The sequence below is a fragment of the Salvelinus fontinalis genome, chromosome 2, assembly GCF_029448725.1.
Source record: "Salvelinus fontinalis isolate EN_2023a chromosome 2, ASM2944872v1, whole genome shotgun sequence".
NCBI classification, from domain to species: Eukaryota; Metazoa; Chordata; class Actinopteri; order Salmoniformes; family Salmonidae; genus Salvelinus; species Salvelinus fontinalis.
This window is the reverse complement of record NC_074666.1, coordinates 33,143,681-33,165,646: the sequence shown is the minus strand read 5'-3', so window position 1 is coordinate 33,165,646 and position 21,966 is coordinate 33,143,681. Positions and strand designations below refer to the sequence as shown.

Below are 21,966 nucleotides of genomic sequence, written 5' to 3'. Positions count from 1 at the left end.
CAGTGTGTGCAAACCTGGTCAAGAACTACAGGAAACGTATGATCACTGTAATTGCAAACAAAGGTTTCTGTACCAAATATTAAGTTCTGCTTTTCTGATGTATCAAATACTTATGGCATGCAAATGCAAATTAATTACTTAAAAATCATACAATGTGATTTTCTGGATTTTTGTTTTAGATTCCGTCTCTCACAGTTGAAGTGTACCTATGATAAAAATTTACAGACCTCTACATGCTTTGTAAGGAGGAAAACCTGCAAAATCGGCAGTGTATCAAATACTTGTTCTCCCCACTGTATATTTATTAATTTAGTCCCATAGTGCAGAACCAACAAATATGTGCAAAATGTGCCCAATATGGTTATTTCTATTTCTGTGGTAAATGTAACCTACAAGGCACATTGGATTAGAAAACCAGTACATTTTATGATTAATGGTCTGTCCATAACAGGCTTTAGGGTGAAATAAGAACAGGGTGACAATATATTCATTGCTCTTTATTAACTTTCCTTAACATTTCAATAATTCCAGTTAGACAAATATGCCTGAATGGCAAAGAATAGTGAGATACATATTTTTCAGTTAAAAACTGCTTGTGAAAAGTTCCAATGCAGCCATTTTTATGCCAATATCAAATAATTTCTGGGTATCAATTAAGTACCTTTCTGTGATTATTTGTTTATCATTTTAATTTAAAACAAACAAAAATAGCTTCTAAGCAAAGAGAAATTTCTCAAGTAAGAATTTAGTTAAGACTGTCTGGGAGTGGTCTGAGTGGGGAGGGGAAAACTGAAAATTTTGTGGTTATTAGCCAAGATGTCTGTAACGCTTCCTTATTGGTCTATTAACTAATTTACCAAAACTCCATTCCACCAAAACAGGCTGAAATTTCAGGCTGTCTTTTCAAACAGCTCTTACACAAAAAAATGGCATCATCATAATTTTCACAATTTCACAGTATTACTATAATTACTGGATAAAGATCTGAGCTGATTGGCCGAAAGACCAATTATTGGCAAAAGATCAGAATAAGGCTGCCTGTGTAAACGCAACCATTGGGCGCATTGCTCAGCCCAGGCATTGCTGCATGCCAGATCTTACAGAGCCTGAATAGGTATTTTAAGTATCAGCTAACCACATCATATGTTACAGCAATCTGTCAGTCAATGACAGTCGATGACGTGGCACAAAACCATTGCTTGATGCATGCAACGTCTGAGCAGGGGAACCAGGCAACCAGTGGCTGTGTTTACACAGACAGTCCAATTCTGATTTTTTATTTCACTAATTGGTATTTTGACCAATCAGATCAGCTATTTTGCCAATAATTGGGCAAAAAAAATCTGAATTAGGCTACCTGTGTATAAACGCAGCATTACATACTTTTGTGAGAATATCAGGATAATGTGAGCCTGGTGTTCCAGTCTGATTAGCCTCTTTGGTTGCATTTACACAGGCAGACCATTTTTGATATTTTTACCCCCAACTAATTGGTCTTTTGACCAATCAGATCAGCTATAAAAAAATATCTGATCTATTTCAGAGACCAATTAGTGAACAAATAAATATCATAATTGAGCTGCCTGTGTAAAAGCAAACGTAGAAGAGTTGGCCACAGCTCATACAGTATGGGACCAGGCTCAGAAATCGAATTCTAATTCTGATATTTTTTCACAAATCAGATCTTCTACCAATAATTGTGGGGGAAAAAAATTAGAATTGGTATGCCTGTGTAAACCCAGCCTCTGTGACCACATTGTCTCATAACAAAACCTGTAGTGACAAAATAGTATCTTGTGACAAACAGGGTGATTCTGAAATTAATATATGTAGAAAAATGTATAGGGGAAATCAATTTCTGTGTAATAATAACAGTATTTGAAACAATAGCGAAAACAATTATAGTTAGCCTAAATATATTTCACCCCCATAGATTATCATTTTTTTCACGCAGCTACATCACCTTAAGTTAGCAATTTCCTTCAAACTGCACGTAGATACATTAAAATGTTCTTCTGACTCTGGGGAAGTAGATAAAGGGCCTCATTGCCAAAATCCCAAACTATCCCTTTTAGGTTGATGCATTTAAATATTTTCATAGACAACTAGCTAAGATCTCTAAACTTTAAAAGTCAATTTAGTAAAGCCAGTGTGTTAACAAAAATAGATGCCGTGTTTGTCGTAATGTATCTATTTTCCTGACTGAACATTATTTTATAAATGAAGAATTAGTGAAAGGGAAATACTACTGTGATCGTCAAACATTACCGTTTCGTGCAAATTTCTATTCATACATAGTTTTAATGCTGGCTCATCAATGAAGCATCCGGTAACTTCAAGACATTTGGCATCCACTGAAGGCAATCTATGCAATGGACAGCAGATTCACTGTGTATCAACAACATGCTTCAAATAATATACAAGTTATTATACCAACTAAATAACAGTGGTAAGAGAATAGATTATTCGAAATGTAAGACTTAGGCCTACGTGATATACTATACTTTTTGAAGTCATTACTGTGAGTGGATGCCGTAGGTGTAGATTCCATAGGTGCTTAGAACTGTACGGCTTGTGAGGAGTTTGATTCTGACGGTGCATTAAATGGCAAACTAAAGTGTATCAAAGTATCCTTTTAGAAAACATGGTTGCTAACATCGAAAACATCTCGAATTGAGATCACTTTGACACAGTGTTGTGTTTCCAGGGATAGGAGGTGTACTTTAGGGGCTATGTAATGTGCAGCCAGTCCAACAACACTTGCTGTATAATATTCACCCAGTCACACAGCAGGAACCTGTGCATAGCTCAGGAGATGCAGAGCTCAAATCAATCAATTTTCTGGGGGATGTGGCCCATTTTGGTGCGAATGTTACGGAACAGAAAGAAGATGACTGTCGTCACGGCAATGCTCACTTCAGCTACCCAGAAGGCCATGTCCCAGCTGTAGTATTTAGCGATGGTGCTGAAGGGGAGTCCCGCGAAGAAAGCCCCAACTGCAACCAATAAAAACACAGCTAGCTTACTGATATGAATGTCTCAGAGAATTGTTGATACCCAGAACCATGCGTTGTCTTTTTGAGAATACAGATCAAAAGGAACCAATATAGGAGACTTACCATTGGCCATGAGAGCTACAATGGCATGGGAGGACCCACAATAGTTTGATGGAGCACTTTCATTGGCTATCACACCGAACAATGCGATTGGTCCATAAGAGGAGAATCCGAACATAGCACCCAGGGAAATTATCCAGATCTAGATGAGAGAATATGAAACAGAATATAAAACGTAATGAATGTTTTTTAATATACATAATTTCAAATTGGTCTACAACTCAGATAAATATATACTGAACCAAAATATAAAAACGCAACATGCAACAATTTCAAAGATTTGACTGAGTTACAGTTCATATAAGGAAGTCAGTCAATTGAAATCAATTCATTAGGCCCTCATCTATGGATTTCACATGACTGGGCTGGGGTGCAGCCATGGGAGCCAGGCCCACCCACTGGGGAGCCAGGGCCAGCCAATCAGTTTTTTCCCACAAAAGGGCTTTACCACAGACAGAAATACTCCTCAGTTTCATCAGCTGTCCGGGTGGCTGCTCTTAGACGATCCCGCAGGTAAAGAAGCTGGATGTGGAGGTCCTGGGCTGGCGTGGTTACACGTGGTCTGAAGTTGTGAGGCCGGTTGGATGTACTGCCAAATTCTCTAAAACAATGTTGGAGGTGGCTTATGGTAGAGAAATTAACATGAAATTCTCTGGCAACAGTTCTGGTGGAACTGTCAGCATGCCAATTGCACACTCCCTCAAAACTGTGGCATTGTGTTGTGTGACAAAACGACACATTTTAGAGTGGCCTTTTATTGTCCCCAACACAAGGTTCACCTGTGTAATGATCATACTATTTAAACAGCTTCTTGATATGCCACACCTGTCAGGTGGATGGATTATCTTGGCAAAGGATAAATACTCACTAACAGGGATGTAAACAAAGTTGTGCACAACATTTTAGAGAAATAAGCGTTTTGTGCATATGGAACATTTCTGAGATCTTTTATTTCAGCTCATGAAAAATGGGACCAACACTTTACAGTTTTCATTTATATTTTTGTTCAGTATAAATATTACTGTTCTTGCAACCAATATACATTTTTCAACAGATAGTGTTGCCAATGACTCAGGACGTTATGTGATAAAGAGTATAAACAAAGTAAGCTACAAACACATTTGAGTAAATTAATTATAATGGCTACCTCTTTCTCTGACAGGCCGATAAGGACAGAGAGAGGATGAAGGGCCACTACCCAGACGGGAGCTTCCTGTGGGAACAGTAAGATAAATGGCACAGATTATAGTCTTACATACGGTACATTATTCTTTAAACGAGGAGTAACAACAGAAAACTTGTAAAAACATCACCATGAAATGACTAAGACTTTAATGGGAATGTTGAATTTAATGTACCTTTAGGGCCTCAGCTGTGATAGTGACACGGAACAGGTATAGGGACAAATACATGCCAGCCATCATGGAGAGGAGCAGGACATGGCGAGGGTTACCATGGGTACCCAAACCTTGCTGTGGGACAATAAGACAATAAAAACAATGCAGAGTGATGTAAACAGTTATTTTGATGTGTGATTGGTGTTGTCACTCACCCTAGCAACAGCCCTGTCAGACAGGAAGCCAGCTGCGAGGCTGCCCACCAGACCTCCAACCTCCAAGGCACTCATGTAGGAACTGCCTTTGGATGACATACAGTACCAATCAAAAGTTTAGACACACCCACTCATTCAAGGGTTTTTCTTTATTTTTTACTATTTTCTACATTGTAGAATAATAGTGAAGACATCAAAACTATGAAATAACACATGGAATCATGTAGTACCCCCAAAAACTGTTAAACAAATCTGAGATTCTTCAAAGTAGCCCCACTTTGCCTTGATGACAGTTTTGCACACTCTTGGCATTCTCTCAACCAGATTCATGAGGTAGTCACCTGGAATGAATTTCAATTAACAGGTGTGCTTTGTTAATTTGTAGAATTTCTTTCCTTCTTAATGCGTCTGAGCCAATCAGTTGTGTTGTGACAAGGTAGGGGTGGTATACAGAAGATAGCCCTATTTGGTAAAAGTCCATATTATGGCAAGAACAGCTCAAATAAACAAAGAGAAACAATAGTCCATCACTACTTTAAGACATGAAGGTCAGTCAATCCATAGGAAGTTATCCTCTGCAGCAGAGGTAACTCTTTAGAGTTACAAGCCTCAGAAATTGCAGCCAAAATAAATGCTTCACAAGAACATCAACATCAACTGTTCAGAGGAGACTGTGTGAATCAGGCCTTCATGGTTGAATTGCTGCAAATAAAACACTACTAAAGGACACCAATAATAAGAAGAGACTTGCTTGGGCTAATAAACACGAGCAATGGACATTAGACTGGTGGAAATCTGTTCTTTGGTCTGATGAGTCCAAATTTGAGATTTTTGGTTCCAACCACCGTGTCTTTGTGAGACGCAGAGTAGCATGAAGGAGGAGGTGTGATGGTGCGTGGGTGCTTCGCTGGTGAAACGGTCAGTGATTTATTTTGAATTCAAGGCACACTGCAGCGATACGTCATCCCATCTGGTTTACGCTTAGTGGGACTATCATTTGTTTTTCAACAGGACAATGACCTAACACACCTCCAGTCTGTGTCAGGGCTATTTGACCAAAGAGAGTGATAGAGTGCTGCATCAGATGACCTGGCCTCCACAATCACCCGACCTCAACACAAATGAGTTGGTTTGGGATGAGTTGGACCGCAGAGTGAAGGAAAAGCATCCAACAAGTGCTCAGCATATGTGGGAACTCCTTCAAGACTGTTGGAAAAGCATTCCAGGTGAAGTCAAATGCCAAGAGTGTGCAAAGCTAGGTGTGCAAAGCTATCAAGGCAAAGGGTGGCTACTTTGAAGAGTCTCAAAAATATTTGATTTGTTTAACACTTTTTTGGTTACTACATGATTCCATATATATTATTTCCTAGTTTTGATGTCTTCACTCTTATTCTACAATGTAGAAAATAGTACAAATAAAGAAAAACCCTTGAATGAGTAGGTGTATCAACTTTTGACTGGTACGGTACATGATGTTAGGCAAATACCTAGATACACACTTGTAAATTGTGTGTGTGCATTACCTATGAGGACAGTCTGGCCCTTATCCTGAATGAGATAGAGCTGGCCCCAGTCAGTGCATGCCGTCTTCACCCCGAACACTACCAGGTAGCCTAGGGACAGCACCCACAGGTATGGAGACAGCAGGAACTCACTCAGAGTACTGTCACAGTTGGCTACTGCAGGATAAAACAAATAGAAAACATGTTTTTAATGATTATACTCCAAGTCTGTTGGACAGAGTAACCAGAGCAATACATATGGATATAGCAAATCAAAATGTACACATGGATCTTAAAACACACAAAATCAACAAATGCAAAACAGTCCCTCTGTCCTGCGGTAACGGCTTTTTTTCTCCTCACCTCCTTTCTTGGCTGAGGCCTCAATGCTGGGCAGGCCCACGTCTTTGGGTTCGTTCTTTATGAACACCAGGCAGATGACAGAAAAGGATGCACAGATGATGCCTGACATGGACAGGATAGTCCTCCAGTCGTAGTACTGAAGCAATACCATAGCCAGGAGAGGACCCAATCCACCAGCCAGGTTCATGCTGCAGGACAGCACTGCCCACCATGTACCAAACTGAGACGGCTCAAACCACTGAGTACAGAGAACAGATATGTTGATGGCATGAATATGTAAACTATAGAATGAGAACACTCTGAGAACAGTAAAATAGATCTGACATCTAGACATGTGGAAAGGCAAGTCAAAACATTGTCACTTTGCTACTAAATTTAGACCACTGAATCAGTGCGGATACTTATTTTATGGTTTTATCTGTCAAAACTGTAACCAGTGTCATCAGTTAACAACCTCTGAAGTGCCGAGTTGCCTAAAGTGATGTAATGTAGCTCAAGCCATAACGCCACTGAAATGGTGACCGCAGCAATTAACAGTAACATATCAATCAATTTGCCGGCTGACCACTTAATCCTGCCTGCAGGTTGCTTTAATACCATATTGATCCAGAGTGCTAAGCACAGAACCAGCAGTCCACCACTGCCCCCTGCACTGTTCAAACAGTCCGGCTGAGGTGCTATCTGCATTGTTCTTATTCCATTTTTACAAACTCCCCCCATTTCCCTTCTTCACTGGAGGGGAGCCTGCCACCTATTGGTCACCACACACCTCATTCAATGTAATCATTCAGATCACCACCACCTAAACGGGCTGGGGTTAGCACTTTAAATGCCCCACCACGAGGACTGTGTGCTCTCGTTCTCTGTGGCCGACGTTAGTAAGTCATTTAAGCGGGTTAACCCTTGCAAGGCTTCTGGCCCAGAAGGCATCCCAATCCGCGTCCTCAGTGCATGTGCAGACCAACTGGATGTTTACGGACATATTCAATATCTCCGTATCCCAGTCTGTTGTACCCACTTGCTTCAGGATGTTCCTGTACCCAAGAAAACAAAGGTAACAACTAAATAACGGTTGCCCCGTAGCACTCACTTCTGTCATCATGAAGTGCTTTGAGAGGCTAAGTTAAATATCATATCACCTCCACCTTACCCGACACCCTATACCCACTACAATTCGCATACCGCCCCAACAGATCAATGGACGAAGCAATCGCCATTGCACTGCACACTGCCCTATCCCACCCGGACAAGATCAATGAGAATGCTGTTCCTGTTAAGGGTTTGTAAGTAAGAGTTTCACTGTAAGGTCTACACTTGTTGTATTCGGCGCATGTGACAAATAAAGTTTGATTTCATCTACTACAGCTCAGCTTTCAACACCATAGTGGCCTCCAAGCTCATCACTAAGCTTAGAGCCCTGGGTCTGAGACCCTCCCTGTGCAACTGGGTCCTGGACTTCCTGAAGTGGGCCTACCCCAAGTAGGCAACAACAACTCCGCCATGCTGATCCTCATTACGGGACCCTACAGGGGTGCGTGCACAGTCCTCTGCTGTACTCCCTGTTCACCAATGGTCTCCAACTCAATCATCAAGTTTGCTGACGACAACAGTGGTAGGCCTGATTACCAACAATGACGAGGCAGCCTACAGGGAGGAGGGGAGAGCCCCGGTGGAGTGGTGCCAGAAAAATAACCTCTCCCTCAATATCAACAAAACGAAGGAGCCGAGGGTGGATTACAGGCGACAGCAGAGAGAACACGCTCCTATCCACATCGATGGGGCTACAGTGGAGAGGGTCAATTCAAAAGCATCAAGTTCCTAGGCTTGCACATCACTGACAACCTGACATGGTCCCTTCACACAGACAGTGTTGTGAAGGAGGCTGAAGAAATTTGGCTTGACCCCTAAGACCCTCATTAACTTTTCACAGATACACCATTGAGAGTATCCTGTTGGGCTGTATCACTGCCTGGTACGGCAATTGCGTCGTCCGCAACCAAAGGACTCTCCAGAAGGTGGTGCGGTCAGCCCAACTCATCACCGGGGGTACACTGCCTGCCCTCCAGGACTTCTACAGCACCTGGTGTCACAGGAAGGCCAAGAAGATCATCAAGGACCTCAGCCAACCGAGCCACGGCCTGTTCACCCTGCTACCATTTAGGAGGCGGGGACAGTAAAGGTGCCTCAGAGCTGGGACCGAGAGAATGATAAACAGCTTCAATCTCCAGAGCATCAGAATGTTAAACAGTCACCACTTGCCGGGCTCCGCCCAGTACCCTGCCCTGGACCTTGGTCAATGTTACTAGCAGGTTACCACCTTGTACTCTACCATGCACCTTAGACACTCCTGCCCCATGTACATAGTCAATGATCACTGGTCACCTTATGAATAATGTTTGCATACTGTTTTACCCACTTTATATGTATATACTGTATTCTGGTCATGACTCATTCTATATAACTACTACTGTAAAGAACATTTCTATTTATACAAACACCATTATTTTTACAAACACACACACACACACTACCAGTCAAAAGTTTTAGAACACCCACTCATTCAAGGTTTTTTTTTTTTTTTTTTTTACAATAATAGTGAAGACATCAAAACTATGAAATAACAAATATGTAATCATGTAGGAACCAAAAAAGTTAAACAAATAAAAATACATTTTATATTTGAGATTCTTCAAATAGCCACCCTTTGCCTTGATGACAGTTTTTCACACTCTTGGCATTCTCTCAACCAGCTTCATGAGATAGTCACTTGGAATGCATTTCAATTAACAGGTGTGCCTTGTTAAAAGTTAATTTGTGGAATTTCTTTCCTTCTTAATGCGTTTGAGCCAATCAGTTGTGTTGTGACAAGGTAGGGGTGGTATACAGAAGATAGCCCTATTTGGTACAAGACCAAGTCCATATTATGGCAAGAAGAGCTCAAATAAGCAAAGAGAAATGGCAGTCTATCATTACTTTAAGACATGAAAGTCAGTCAGTGCGGAACATTTCAAGAACTTTTAAAGTTTCTTCAAGTGCAGTCGCAAAAACCATCAAGCGCTAAGATGAAACTGGCTCTCATGAGGACCGCCACAGGAAAGGAAGACCCAGAGTTACCTCTGCTGCGGAGGATAAGTTCATTATAGTTACGAGCCTCAGAAATTGAAGCCCAAATAAATGCTTTACAGAGCTCAAGTAATAGACATCTCAAAATCAACTGTTCAGACGAGACTGCGTGAATGGTCAAATTGCTACAAAGAAACCACAACTAAAGGACACCAATAAGAAGAAGAGACTTGCTTGGGCAAAGAAACAAGAGCAATGGACATTAGACCGGTTGAAATCTGTCCTTTGGTCTGATGAGTCCAAATTTGAGATTTTTGGTTCTAACCGCCGTGTCTTTGTGAGACGCGGTGTGGGTGAACGGAGGATCTCTGCATGTGTATTTCCTACCGTAAAGCATGGAGGTGGTGTTATGGTGGAGGGGTGCTTTGCTGGTGACACGGTCTGTGATTTATTTAAAATTCAAGGCACACTTAACCAGCATGGCTACCACAGCATTCTGCAGCGATATGCCATCCCATCTGGTTTGCGCTTAGTGGGACTATCATTTGTTTTTCAAGAGGACAATGTCCCAACACACCTCCAGGCTGTGTAAGGGCTATTTGACCAAGAAGGAGAGTGATGGTGCTGCATCAGATGACCTGGCCTCCACAATCACCCGACCTAAACCCAAATGAGATGGTTTGGGATGAGTTGGACAGCAGTGTGAAGGAAAAGCAGCCAACAAGTGTTCAGAATATGTGGGAACTCCTTCAAGACTGTTGGAAAAGCATTCCAGAATGCTGTGGTACCCATGCTGGTAAAGTGTGCCTTGAATTCTAAATAAATCCCAGACAAGTTCACCAGCAAAGCACCCCCACAGCATCACACCTCCTCCTCCATGCTTCACGGTGGGAACCACACATGCAGAGATCATCCATTCACCTACTCTGCGTCTCACCAAGACACGCCGATTGGAACCAAAAATCAAAAATTTGGACTCAGACTAAAAGGACAGATTTTCACCAGTCTAATGACAATTTTCTGCATTTCTTGGCATAAGCAGGTCTCTTCTTATTGGTGTCCTTTAGTAGTGGTTTCTTTGCAGCAGGCTCATCTGAACAGTTGATGTTGAGATGTGTCTGTTACTTGAACTCTGAAACATTTATTTAGGCTGCAATTTCTGAGGCTGGTAACTCTAATGAACTTATCCTCTGCAGCAGAGGTGACTCTGGGTCTTCCTTTCCTGTGGCGGTTCTCATGAGAGCCAGTCTTTTACCAAATATGTCTATCTTCTGTATACCACCGCTACCTTGTCACAACACAACTGATTGGCTCACACGCATTAATAAGGAAAGAAATTCCAAAAATGTACTTTTAACAAGGCACACCTGTTCATTTAAATGTATTCCAGGTGACTACATCCTGAAGCTGGTTGAGAGAATGACAAGAGTGTGCAACCTGTCATCAAGGCAAAGGGTGGCTACTATGAAGAATCTCAACTATAAAATAACACTTTTTGGTTACCACATGATTCCATGTGTTATTTCCAAGTTTTGATGTCTTCACTATACTATATTATTCTACAATGTAAAAAATAGCAAAAGAAAAATAGAAAAACCCTTGAATGAGTAGGTGTCCAAATTTTGACTGGTACTGTATATACACTGCTCAAAAAAATAAAGGGAACACTTAAACAACACAATGTAACTCCAAGTCAATCACACTTCTGTGAAATCAAACTGTCCAATTAGGAAGCAACACTGATTGACAATAAATTTCACATGCTGTTGTGCAAATGGAATAGACAAAAGGTGGAAATTATAGGCAATTAGCAAGACACCCCCAAAAAAGGAGTGATTCTGCAGGTGGTGACCACAGACCACTTCTCAGTTCCTATGCTTCCTGGCTGATGTTTTGGTCACTTTTGAATGCTGGCGGTGCTCTCACTCTAGTGGTAGCATGAGACGGAGTCTACAACCCACACAAGTGGCTAAGGTAGTGCAGTTCATCCAGGATGGCACATCAATGCGAGCTGTGGCAAAAAGGTTTGCTGTGTCTGTCAGCAAAGTGTCCAGAGCATGGAGGCACTACCAGGAGACAGGCCAGTACATCAGGAGACGTGGAGGAGGCCGTAGGAGGGCAACAACCCAGCAGCAGGACCGCTACCTCCGCCTTTGTGCAAGGAGGTGCACTGCCAGAGCCCTGCAAAATGACCTCCAGCAGGCCACAAATGTGCATGTGTCTGCTCAAACGGTCAGAAACAGACTCCATGAGGGTGGTATGAGGGCCCGACGTCCACAGGTGGGGGTTGTGCTTACAGCCCAGCACCGGGCAGGACGTTTGGCATTTGCCAGAGAACACCAAGATTGGCAAATTCGCCACTGGCGCCCGGTGCTCTTCACAGATGAAAGCAGGTTCACACTGAGCACATGAGCACATGTGACAGACGTGACAGAGTCTGGAGACGCCGTGGAGAACGTTCTGCTGCCTGCAACATCCTCCAGCATGACCGGTTTGGAGGTGGGTCAGTCATGGTGTGTGGTGGCATTTCTTTGTGGGGCCGCACAGCCCTCCATGTGCTCGCCAGAGGTAGCCTGACTGCCATTAGGTACCGAGATGAGATCCTCAGACCCCTTGTGAGACCATATGCTGACACATGCACATTTGTGGCCTGCTGGAGGTCATTTTGCAGGGCTCTGGCAGTGCACCTCCTTGCACAAAGGCGGAGGTAGCGGTCCTGCTGCTGGGTTGTTGCCCTCCTACGGCCTCCTCCACGTCTCCTGATGTACTGGCCTGTCTCCTGGTAGCGCCTCCATGCTCTGGACACTACGCTGACAGACACAGCAAACCTTTTTGCCACAGCTCGCATTGATGTGCCATCCTGGATGAACTGCACTACCTGAGCCACTTGTGTGGGTTGTAGACTCCGTCTCATGCTACCACTAGAGTGAGAGCACCGCCAGCATTCAAAAGTGACCAAAACATCAGCCAGGAAGCATAGGAACTGAGAAGTGGTCTGTGGTCACCACCTGCAGAATCACTCCTTTTTTGGGGGTGTCTTGCTAATTGCCTATAATTTCCACCTTTTGTCTATTCCATTTGCACAACAGCATGTGCAATTTATTGTCAATCAGTGTTGCTTCCTAAGTGGACAGTTTGATTTCATAGAAGTGTGATTGACTTGGAGTTACATTGTGTTGTTTAAGTGTTCCCTTTATTTTTTTGAGCAGTGTAAATAAAATATGTAAGTGCCTTTGAACAGGGTTTGGTAGTAGGTGCCAGGCGCACCAGTTTGAGCGTGTCAAGAACTGCCACACTGCTGGGTTTTTCACATTCAGCAGTTTCCTGTGTGTATCAAAAATGGTCCACCACCCAAAGGACATCCAGCCAACTTGACAACTGTGGGAAACATTGGAGTCAACATGGGCCAGCATCCCTGTTGAACGCTTGAGACACTTTGTAGAGTCCATGCTCAGACGAATTGAGGCTGTTCTGAAGGCAAAAGGGGGGTGCAACTCAATATTAGGACCGTGCTCTTACTGTTTTGTGCAGAATGTCAGCTTTAATTTGAGGGTATTTTCATCCATTTCGGGTGAACCGTTTAGAAAATACAGCACTTTTTGTACAAAGTCCCACCTCCATTTTTTGGGACCCAAAAGTATTGGGCCCAATTCACATGTGAATTAATGTCATCAATTGTTTGGTATTTGGTCCCATATTCTAAAATGACACAATACATTATTTAACATTACTTTCTATTGGGCACAAAATAATCTGAAACAACCAAAACAAACAGCAAATGCATCCAAAAAGTGTGTAGAGTCACAACATATAATCAATCATTGCATGCTAGGAATATGGGACCAAATACTAAACTTTTGACTACTTTAATACACATAAGTAAATTTGTCCCAATACTTTTGATCCCTCTAAAATGGGTGGACTACGTACAAAAGTGCTGTAATTTCTAAACAGTTCACTCCATTTGTATGGAAATGCCCTCAAATTAAAGGTGACGGTCTGCACTTTAACCTCAGTTAAACCTCAGTTGGCATAAGGTCATTTAAAATCCAAATTGCAGTACAGAGCCAAAACCAAAAAAAGTGTCACTGTCCCAATACTTTAGGAGCTCACTGGATTATATTTACATGCCTCATTGGGAGCTAATTTGATTGAGCCTGTGTTTATTTCCCAGAGTGCTAATATTGTATATAGATGCTAATGCATAGCTTTAAGTTCTTTCAGTTTGATGTATGTTGTTTGCCGTTTATTGACCATGTTAATGTCATATTGTATTAACAATATCTTCTTTCTGAATCATCCCAGTGTAACCATCTATATCACCATTTATTTCATCTTACTTGAAGCCTACAAAAGACCAACAAACCTGTTTTTGTAAAAAAGCTACACTCTCCTTGTGTTCTTATAGACAGACACACCCATTGTTTCCTCCCACCCATCCCTTACCAGTTTATTTGAGCTATTTTTCACCAGGACATACCTGTGTATGCAATGTGTTTGTGAAGGCCATGACCAGGAGTCTCTATAAATACTATTCCCTGAGACCTAATCCCGCTCACATATGCCAAAGCGTATTTATTCCCCGATCATTGACGGCAGCTTCTTAGGACTCCTGTTGTCTTAACTCATTATGCATTTAATTGTATCAGGAAATAAAGGATTGACATGAATGGTTGAGGGTAAGGAATGGGGGAAAACACCAATACATTAAATTTATATAAGCGGTACATCATTTTTATTTCTCTCACATGTTGAATTCATATAGCACTCAAATCTACTTCAGATATTATACAAATAGACACCCCAGTATAATCTACACTGTAGTTCATTCAAATGCATATGACAGAAAACAAGTGTGAAATGTAATAGGAAGGCTGCAGTATGCCGTACATGCTGATTGAGAACAGTATTGCTCAATCTCCATGCAATAGTCATTTCCTTGTGGCCCCTAACTCATGGAAATGGCACCACGAGCACTCAGTGTTCCAAGATTACAGTTGGCATAAACTGTTGTGACTTCATGCCAGAAATCACCATCTCTAGCCCATAAGGTCACTGCTATGTCATGGCAAGGGTTCGAATTCCTGACCACACTTGGGGGAGGTGAGTGACAGGTACACTATAAAGGCAAAGGGTGAAGCACATTCTCGTCACTATTCTTTTCGAAGGGATCTGTTTTTTGGGTGGGGTGTAAATACCTTCCAAAATAATTGTGTGCATATTGTAAAGCCAAGTGTTATAACACAGATGGCTGATGGCGCAAGCCTTTAGGTGTGAGAGTTTCCTTACTTCAGGGATTTTCTGAATGGTTTTCATTATGTATTGATTGTGAATTCACCTCAGTCTATGTTACAGGAGCCTCTCCCTATTGGAGCAACAGTCTTACCTTGCGCAGCACCTTCCCACATGGTGGCCAGCCTAAGCCCTGGCCCAGACCGTTGACAAACCACAGAGCAGAAAACACAGTCACAGTGGAGGACCATGAGAAGATCACATTGATGCCCCCCACCACCAAGAGGCCAATGGAGAAGAGCCAGCGAGCGCTGATCTGGTCAGACAGTACACCACTGATGAACTTACTGATGGCATAGGCCATGGTCTGACTACTGGTGATCAGGCCTAAGAGGACAGGAGAGGAAAACACATTCTTAACAGGACATCAATCACAAGGGATATAGATCTTAACTGGGCCTTCTATCTAAGATTTAGAACCATAACTGATTTTCTTATGTGGGTCAGTGAATTGACTAAAGATAAATACAATGTCATCTCTATAGAGAGGTGTGCTTAATAAAAGTTGCTTACAGTGACTGCTGCACATTCTCTCACATAATATTTAATGAATTGACACACAGCATTTCATAGGATGCATGTCACAACAAAGATGAACTACAGTTGAAGTTGGAAGTTTACATACACTTAGGTTGGAGTCATTAAAACTCGTTTTTCAACCACTCCACAAATTACTTGTTAACAAACTATAGTTTTGGCAAGTCAGTTAGGACATCTACTTTGTGCATGACAAATAATTTTTCCAACAAATGTTCACAGACAGATTATTTCACTGTATGACAATTCCAGTGGGTCAGAAGTTTACATACACTATGTTGACTGTGCCTTTAAACAGCTTGGAACATTCCAGAAAATGATGTCATGGCTTTAGAAGCTTCTGATAGGCTAATTGACATCATTTGAGTCAATTGGAGGTGTACCTGTGGATGTATTCCAAGGCCTACCTTCAACAAAATAAATCAGCCAAGACCTCAGAAAAATAATTGTTGACCTCCACAAGTCTGGTTCATCCTTGGGAGAATTTTCCAAACACCTGAAGGTACCACGTTGATCTGTACAAACAATAGTATGCAAGTATAAACACTATGGGACCACGCAGCCGTCATACCACTCAGGAAGGAGACGCGTTCTGTCTCCTAGAGATGAACGTACTTTGGTGCGAAAAGTGCAAATCAATCCCAGAACAGCAGCAAAGGACCTTGTGAAGATGCTGGAGGAAACAGGTACAAAGGTATCTATATCCACAGTAAAACGAGTCCTATATTGACATAACCTGAAAGGCCGCTCAGCAAGGAAGAAACCACTGCTCCAAAACCACCATAAGAAAGCCAGACTACGGTTTGCAACTGCACATGGGGACAGAGATCGCACTTTTTGGAGAAATGTCCTCTGGTCTGATGAAACAAAAATAGAACTGTTTGGCCATAATGACCATCATTATGTTTGGAGGAAAAAGGGGGAGGCTTGCAAGCCAAAGAACACCATCCCAACCGTGAAGCACGGGGGTGGCAGCATCATGTTGTGGGGATGCTTTGCTGCAGGAGGGACAGGTGCACTTCACAAAATAGATGGCATCATGAGGAAGTAAAATTATGTGGCTATATTGAAGCAACATCTCAAGACATCAGTCAGGAAGTTAAAGCTTGGTCACAAATGGGTCTTCCAAATGGACAATGACCCCAAGCATACTTCCTAAGTTGTGGCAAAATGGCTTAAGGACAACAAAGTCAAGGTATTGGAGTGGCCAACACAAAGCCATGACCTCAATCCTATAGAAAATTTGTGGGCAGAACTGAAAAAGCGTGTGCGAGCAAGGAGGCCTACAAGCCTGACTCAGTTACACCAGCTCTGTCAGGAGGAATGGGCCAAAATTCACCCAACTTATTGTGGGAAGCTTGTGGAAGGCTACCTGAAATATTTGACCCAAGTTAAACAATTTAAAGGCAATGCTACAAAACACTAATTGAGTGTATGTAAACTTCTGACCCACTGGGAATGTGATGAAAGACATAAAAGCTGAAATAAATCACTCTAATATTATTCTGACATTTCACATTCTTAAAATAAAGAGGTGATCCTAACTGACATAAGACAGGGAATTTTTACTAGGATTAAATGTCAGGAATTGTGAAAAACGGAGTTTAAATGTATTTGACTAAGGTGTATGTAAACTTCCGACTTCAACTGTATATAGCATAAGACTGCTCTTACCCAAGTCATCCTTGTCCAGTTTAATCTCCTCCATCACAGAGGGCATGACAAAAGAGAAGGTCTTCCTGTTGAAGTAGTACAGGGAGTAGCCAGTAAACATGGAGAAGAAGATAACCATACGATAGTATCCATAACCAGTGGCCCCCATGATTCCAGAGGTAAATCAGACCAATCTCTTGGAGCAAAAATCTAAAAGTTGTAAACTGTTAATTTCCCAGGTAAAAAAATAAATAAAAATACTTCATATTTGTTCTCTCCAAATGATGCAAATCACTGTTTTAGTGAATGCTGGCTCTGAAATTCTTTAGCGTTTGAAACAACCAATCACATTCCATGATGCCATTACCAGTGTATGGGGTTACTGGCCAACTTTCCTTTGGTTAGAGATACCACGCTCATGTTTACAGAGCAACAATTGAGATGTGGCACTGGGTTGATAACATTGATTCAATCTTGCCCAGGTGGATGTGGATGGACATTACAGAAAAGCAGCTATCACCCTGTTACTCTCTGACATAGCTGGTGCTTCTACTGTACTACACATTCAGGACTGTCCCTTCTCTTCCAGTCCGCCTCTATGAACTTCCAAGCTATTATTTCTCCTGTATGTGGATGTTGCTGTCTGTTCTCTGTCCCAGCGGTCGTTCTTTCTGAGGGGTGGGAATTCCACAGCAGGCCCAGTCTCTGTGGAGGTCCAGGTAGTATCAGAAGACAGGACCCTCACACACAATGCCTAGAAACACACCCCAATATTTCAGAATACACATATCATAGATTAATCAATTGTTGATCTACATCAATGAACAATTAACATTTTTGTTTCCACAATACAAAATCAGGCCAGTCAACACATGATTCATAATGAAATTATGACAAAAGGAACAATGGCAGGAATAAGGCCAATTTTCAAGACCCTCTCTGGTCAGCTAATCCCCAGTGGGCTACTGTATAATGTTGGGTGATTTAAAGTCTGGGGTGCCGCTTTAATCTCGTATCAGACAAACGCTTGAACTTTGACATTGACCACCACACATTGCCAAAACATTTCATTGAATCACTCCTGCAATACAATCTAACTTAGATTTTGCGCAACGTGTAGACTGTTGAGACCCAATGATAGACTATTTAATGCTTTAAAACTCAAGAAATGATCAAAGGCAGTGGAGGCTGCTGCAAGGATGGCTCATAATAATGGCTGGAATGGAGCGATGCATTTGATACCATTCCACTACTTGCTCCAGCCATTAACATGAGCCTGTCTGCCCCAATTAAGGTGCCACCAACTTCCTGTGGTCAAAGGAAAAATAACATTTGAAAATATAATTATTCTGCATAGTTTGCATGCAAAGAATAGTTGATTCTAAAATACTGAAGCAAACTCTCTTTTCTGTTATTAATACACCAGGGTCAAGTTTGATATTGTAGTAGCTAGGAAATAAACATAGAAAATGACTGAATACCAAAACAACACATCCTCAATCATAGCCTTGGAAAAGTGACTAGAGAGCACAGAAATTAACGCATCCACTCTCTCTAGCAAACGCCAACTTCAATGTAGGCCTACATGAGTTCTGACGTTATACTTCATTGAAACACTGTTGCATGACCTCCGTGGACAATACCTTGATAGTTACATTCTATCTACATAACAATTAAGGACATGTTTGGTACCTTGTTTCGACAGGATCCCTCTCGCTGCTTAGGCTAACATACCCACAGAAACAGGAACTGCCGTCTTGCTCTGTGCTCTCATTGGGCAATTGAGCTGACATTCATGGAAGGAGGCGTTCCTACCGGATCGTTTTCTTCTGTATGTAGGTTCAAGGTTGAAGAAACGAACCGACTGCAAAATATAATCCATTGAATCTGCACTGTCTGGCAGCACGCAGGGGCTGAGAAAAGGTTTACATTATATCCAAAAGAGCTACTACCAAAAATCGCATGCTCACATTTTATTAAACAATTTTTTCACAGTTTATTAAACATGTCATGATGGCATTCTGGAAGATTTATATTCTATAGTATTCCATTATATTTTATCGTATTCTATTTTCTTTCAATAATAAAATGAAACAACCATATTTTTAACATTATGCTTTACTCCCACAAAGGTTGGTACATGTCAGCCAATCAATATACATTTGAATCATGATCTGAATATGACTGGGGACATCTAGTGGTCAAAGGACAACACCTTGAAATATCCACGTATAATAAATACAGTAATGTAGGCCTACACACACTTAAGGTTAAAAATACATGTTCTGAGCAAAATAGTGTCTTTTTAGACATAACTGCAAAGTTCAAGGAGTAAGCCATTCAAGGAGGTGGTATGATGGTGCCCTCTGATGTCATCGGCCTCCACACTCGCTTGTGGGAACAAAAGAGAAGCAATAGAGACGGCATGTTATCATGAGGATACCTGGATCACCTATTGAGATGTGCCTTTTGTAAATCAGGTGATAAATTAAGTTAAAAGGAGACTGGAGTAGGACTATTTGACAAGAGGCCAGAATTGATTTAGAAAGTTTCAATTGCATCAGAAAACAAAAAGTCATACATTAAGTCATTAATTTCTTATAGATCAACTCCTGGAGGGATAACTCCATTTGCCCATCAGAAACCCAGAAGGCAAGAGAGACAAGGGGCCTCTCCACCGTGTCTCTATCAAAACACTTCAAAACACAATTATTTTTTAACTGGCCCTGCTCTCCACACACTATCCTCAGGCCCATAACTGCTCTGTCCTGATCGGAAAAAACTAAGGGGACCGTGTCTGGCGTGCAAACTGCAAAACGATATTTAATTTCCGAATTGGTTAAAATTGGGTTTAGGTTAGGGAAGGGTTAGGCCCGGTTTAAGGGTTTGGTTAAATTTAGGGGTAAAATAATTAAGGATCACTTTTAGAAATTAAATCAAATCAAATCAAATTGCATTAGTCACATGCGCCGAATACAACTCACCTTACAGTGAAATGCTTACATACGAGCCCCTAACCAACAATGCAGACATTTAACTAGATGTTCAGGAGTCTTATGGCTTGGGGGTAGAAGCTGTTTAGAAGCCTCTTGGACCTAGACTTGGCGCTCCGGTACCGCTTGCCGTGCGGTAGCAGAGAGAACAGTCTATGACTAGGGTGGCTGGAGTCTTTGACAATTTTTAGGGCCTTCCTCTGACACTGCCTGGTATAGAGGTCCTGGATGGCAGGAAGTTTGGCCCCAGTGACGTACTGGGCCGTTCGCACTACCCTCTGTAGTGCCTTGCGGTCTGAGGCAGTGATGCAACCAGTCAGGATGCTCTCAATGGTGCGCTGTAGAACCTTTTGAGGATCTGAGGACCCATGCCAAATCTTTTCAGTCTCCTGAGGGGGAATAGGTTTTGTCGTGCCCTCTTCACGACTGTCTTGCTGTGCTTGGACCATGTTAGATTGTTGGTGATGTGGACACCAAGGAACTTGAAGCTCTCACCCCACTCCACTGCATCCCTTCGATGAGAATGGGGGCGTTCTCGGGTCCTATTTTTCCTGTAGTCCACAATCATCTCCTTTGTCTTGATCACTAGTTAGGCTGACAAAGGCATGCTGCTGGTCAGAAAGTCCCCTTAAAAAAGTATCTGTCCTGGTTGGTCTTTTGGCTGGTCCCACGGCTGCCCTGCTCTACCTCTGCTTCTAAAGACACTGCTGACAACTGCAGATGGCTATCATGATAATAAATCTAGTATTAATAATAATAATTTGGTGGGTGCTTATATTTGTCCTATTTGGAAATGTGTTTTTTGCATATCCCACGCTCGTCACTAGTTACCACATCCGCAAAGTAATAATTATGGCTAAATCTTAATCCTAACCTTAACCACACTGATAAACGTATGCCTAACCCTAACCTGCAATTTAAGACCAAAAAGCTAATTTTAGTTTTTATGAAATTTTACAATATACATTTTGACTTTGTGGCTGTTGTAACTGGTGACACCCTCTGAGTGGGGTTATGGCCAGTGTCAGCCATTATCAAATAAAATAAAATTTGATTTGTCACATGCTTCGTAAACAACAGGTGTAGACTAACAGTGAAATGCTTACTTACAGGCCCTTCCCAACAATGCAGAGAGAAAGAAAATAACAATGCAGAGATAAAGAAAATAGTGTAATAATAGAAATGTAATAGAACGTAATAAAAAAAGTAATAATAAATAAACGATCGTAAATAACGATAACGTGGCGACATACACAAGGTACCAGTACTGAGTCGATGTGCAGGGGTACGAGGTAACTGAGTTAGATATGTACATATAACTAGGAATACAGTGACTAGGCAACAGGATAGATAATAAACAGTAACAACAGCGTAAGTGATGAGTTAAAACAAAGTTAGTGCAAAAAGGGTCAAGGCAGATAGTCCAGGTAGCTATTTGGTTAACTATTTAACTAACTATTTAGCAGTGTTATGGCTTGGGGGTAGAAGCTGTTCAGGGTCCTGTCGGTATCGCTTGCCGTGCAGTATGCGGTAGCAGAGAGAACAGTCTATGACTTGTGTAGCCGGAAAATGTTTAGGGCATTCCACTTACACCGCCTGGTATAGAGGTCCTGGATGGCAGGGAGCTCGTGCCCAGTGATGTACTGGTCCGCAGGCACTATCCGCTATAGCGCTTTGCGATCGGATGCTTAAGACTCCAGCCATCCAAGTTATAGACGGTTCTCTCTGTTACCGCACGGCAAGCAGTACCGATCCAGCAAGTCTGGAACCAACAGGACCCTGAACAGCTTCTACCCCTAAACCACAAGACTGCTAAATAGATAGTTAGATATTTAACCAATAACTATTTTCAAATCAAAATTTATTGGTTGCATATGGGTGTAGCAAAATGCTTG

General features: G+C 41.9%; 1 protein-coding gene across 2 annotated transcripts; it reads right to left on the bottom strand.

Moving 5' to 3' along the window:
• Positions 1 to 484: 484 nt before the first annotated feature.
• LOC129817268 (glucose-6-phosphate exchanger SLC37A4-like) lies at positions 485 to 18,864 on the bottom strand. Of its 2 annotated transcripts, XM_055872356.1 has the most exons (10): positions 18,771 to 18,864; positions 17,100 to 17,832; positions 14,983 to 15,215; positions 6,534 to 6,771; positions 6,192 to 6,347; positions 4,669 to 4,754; positions 4,475 to 4,588; positions 4,264 to 4,329; positions 3,120 to 3,258; positions 485 to 2,996 (listed from the first exon to the last, which is right to left on the bottom strand). In XM_055872356.1, the coding sequence occupies exons 2-10, from the start codon at positions 17,245 to 17,247 to the stop codon at positions 2,830 to 2,832; spliced, it is 1,347 nt and encodes a 448-aa protein (XP_055728331.1). In that variant the 5' UTR covers positions 17,248 to 17,832; positions 18,771 to 18,864; the 3' UTR covers positions 485 to 2,829. The 2 variants fall into 2 exon arrangements, with proteins under 2 accessions (XP_055728331.1, XP_055728339.1); XM_055872364.1 differs by lacking the exons at positions 485 to 2,996; positions 3,120 to 3,258 and adding an exon at positions 3,289 to 3,717.
• Positions 18,865 to 21,966: the final 3,102 nt, after the last annotated feature.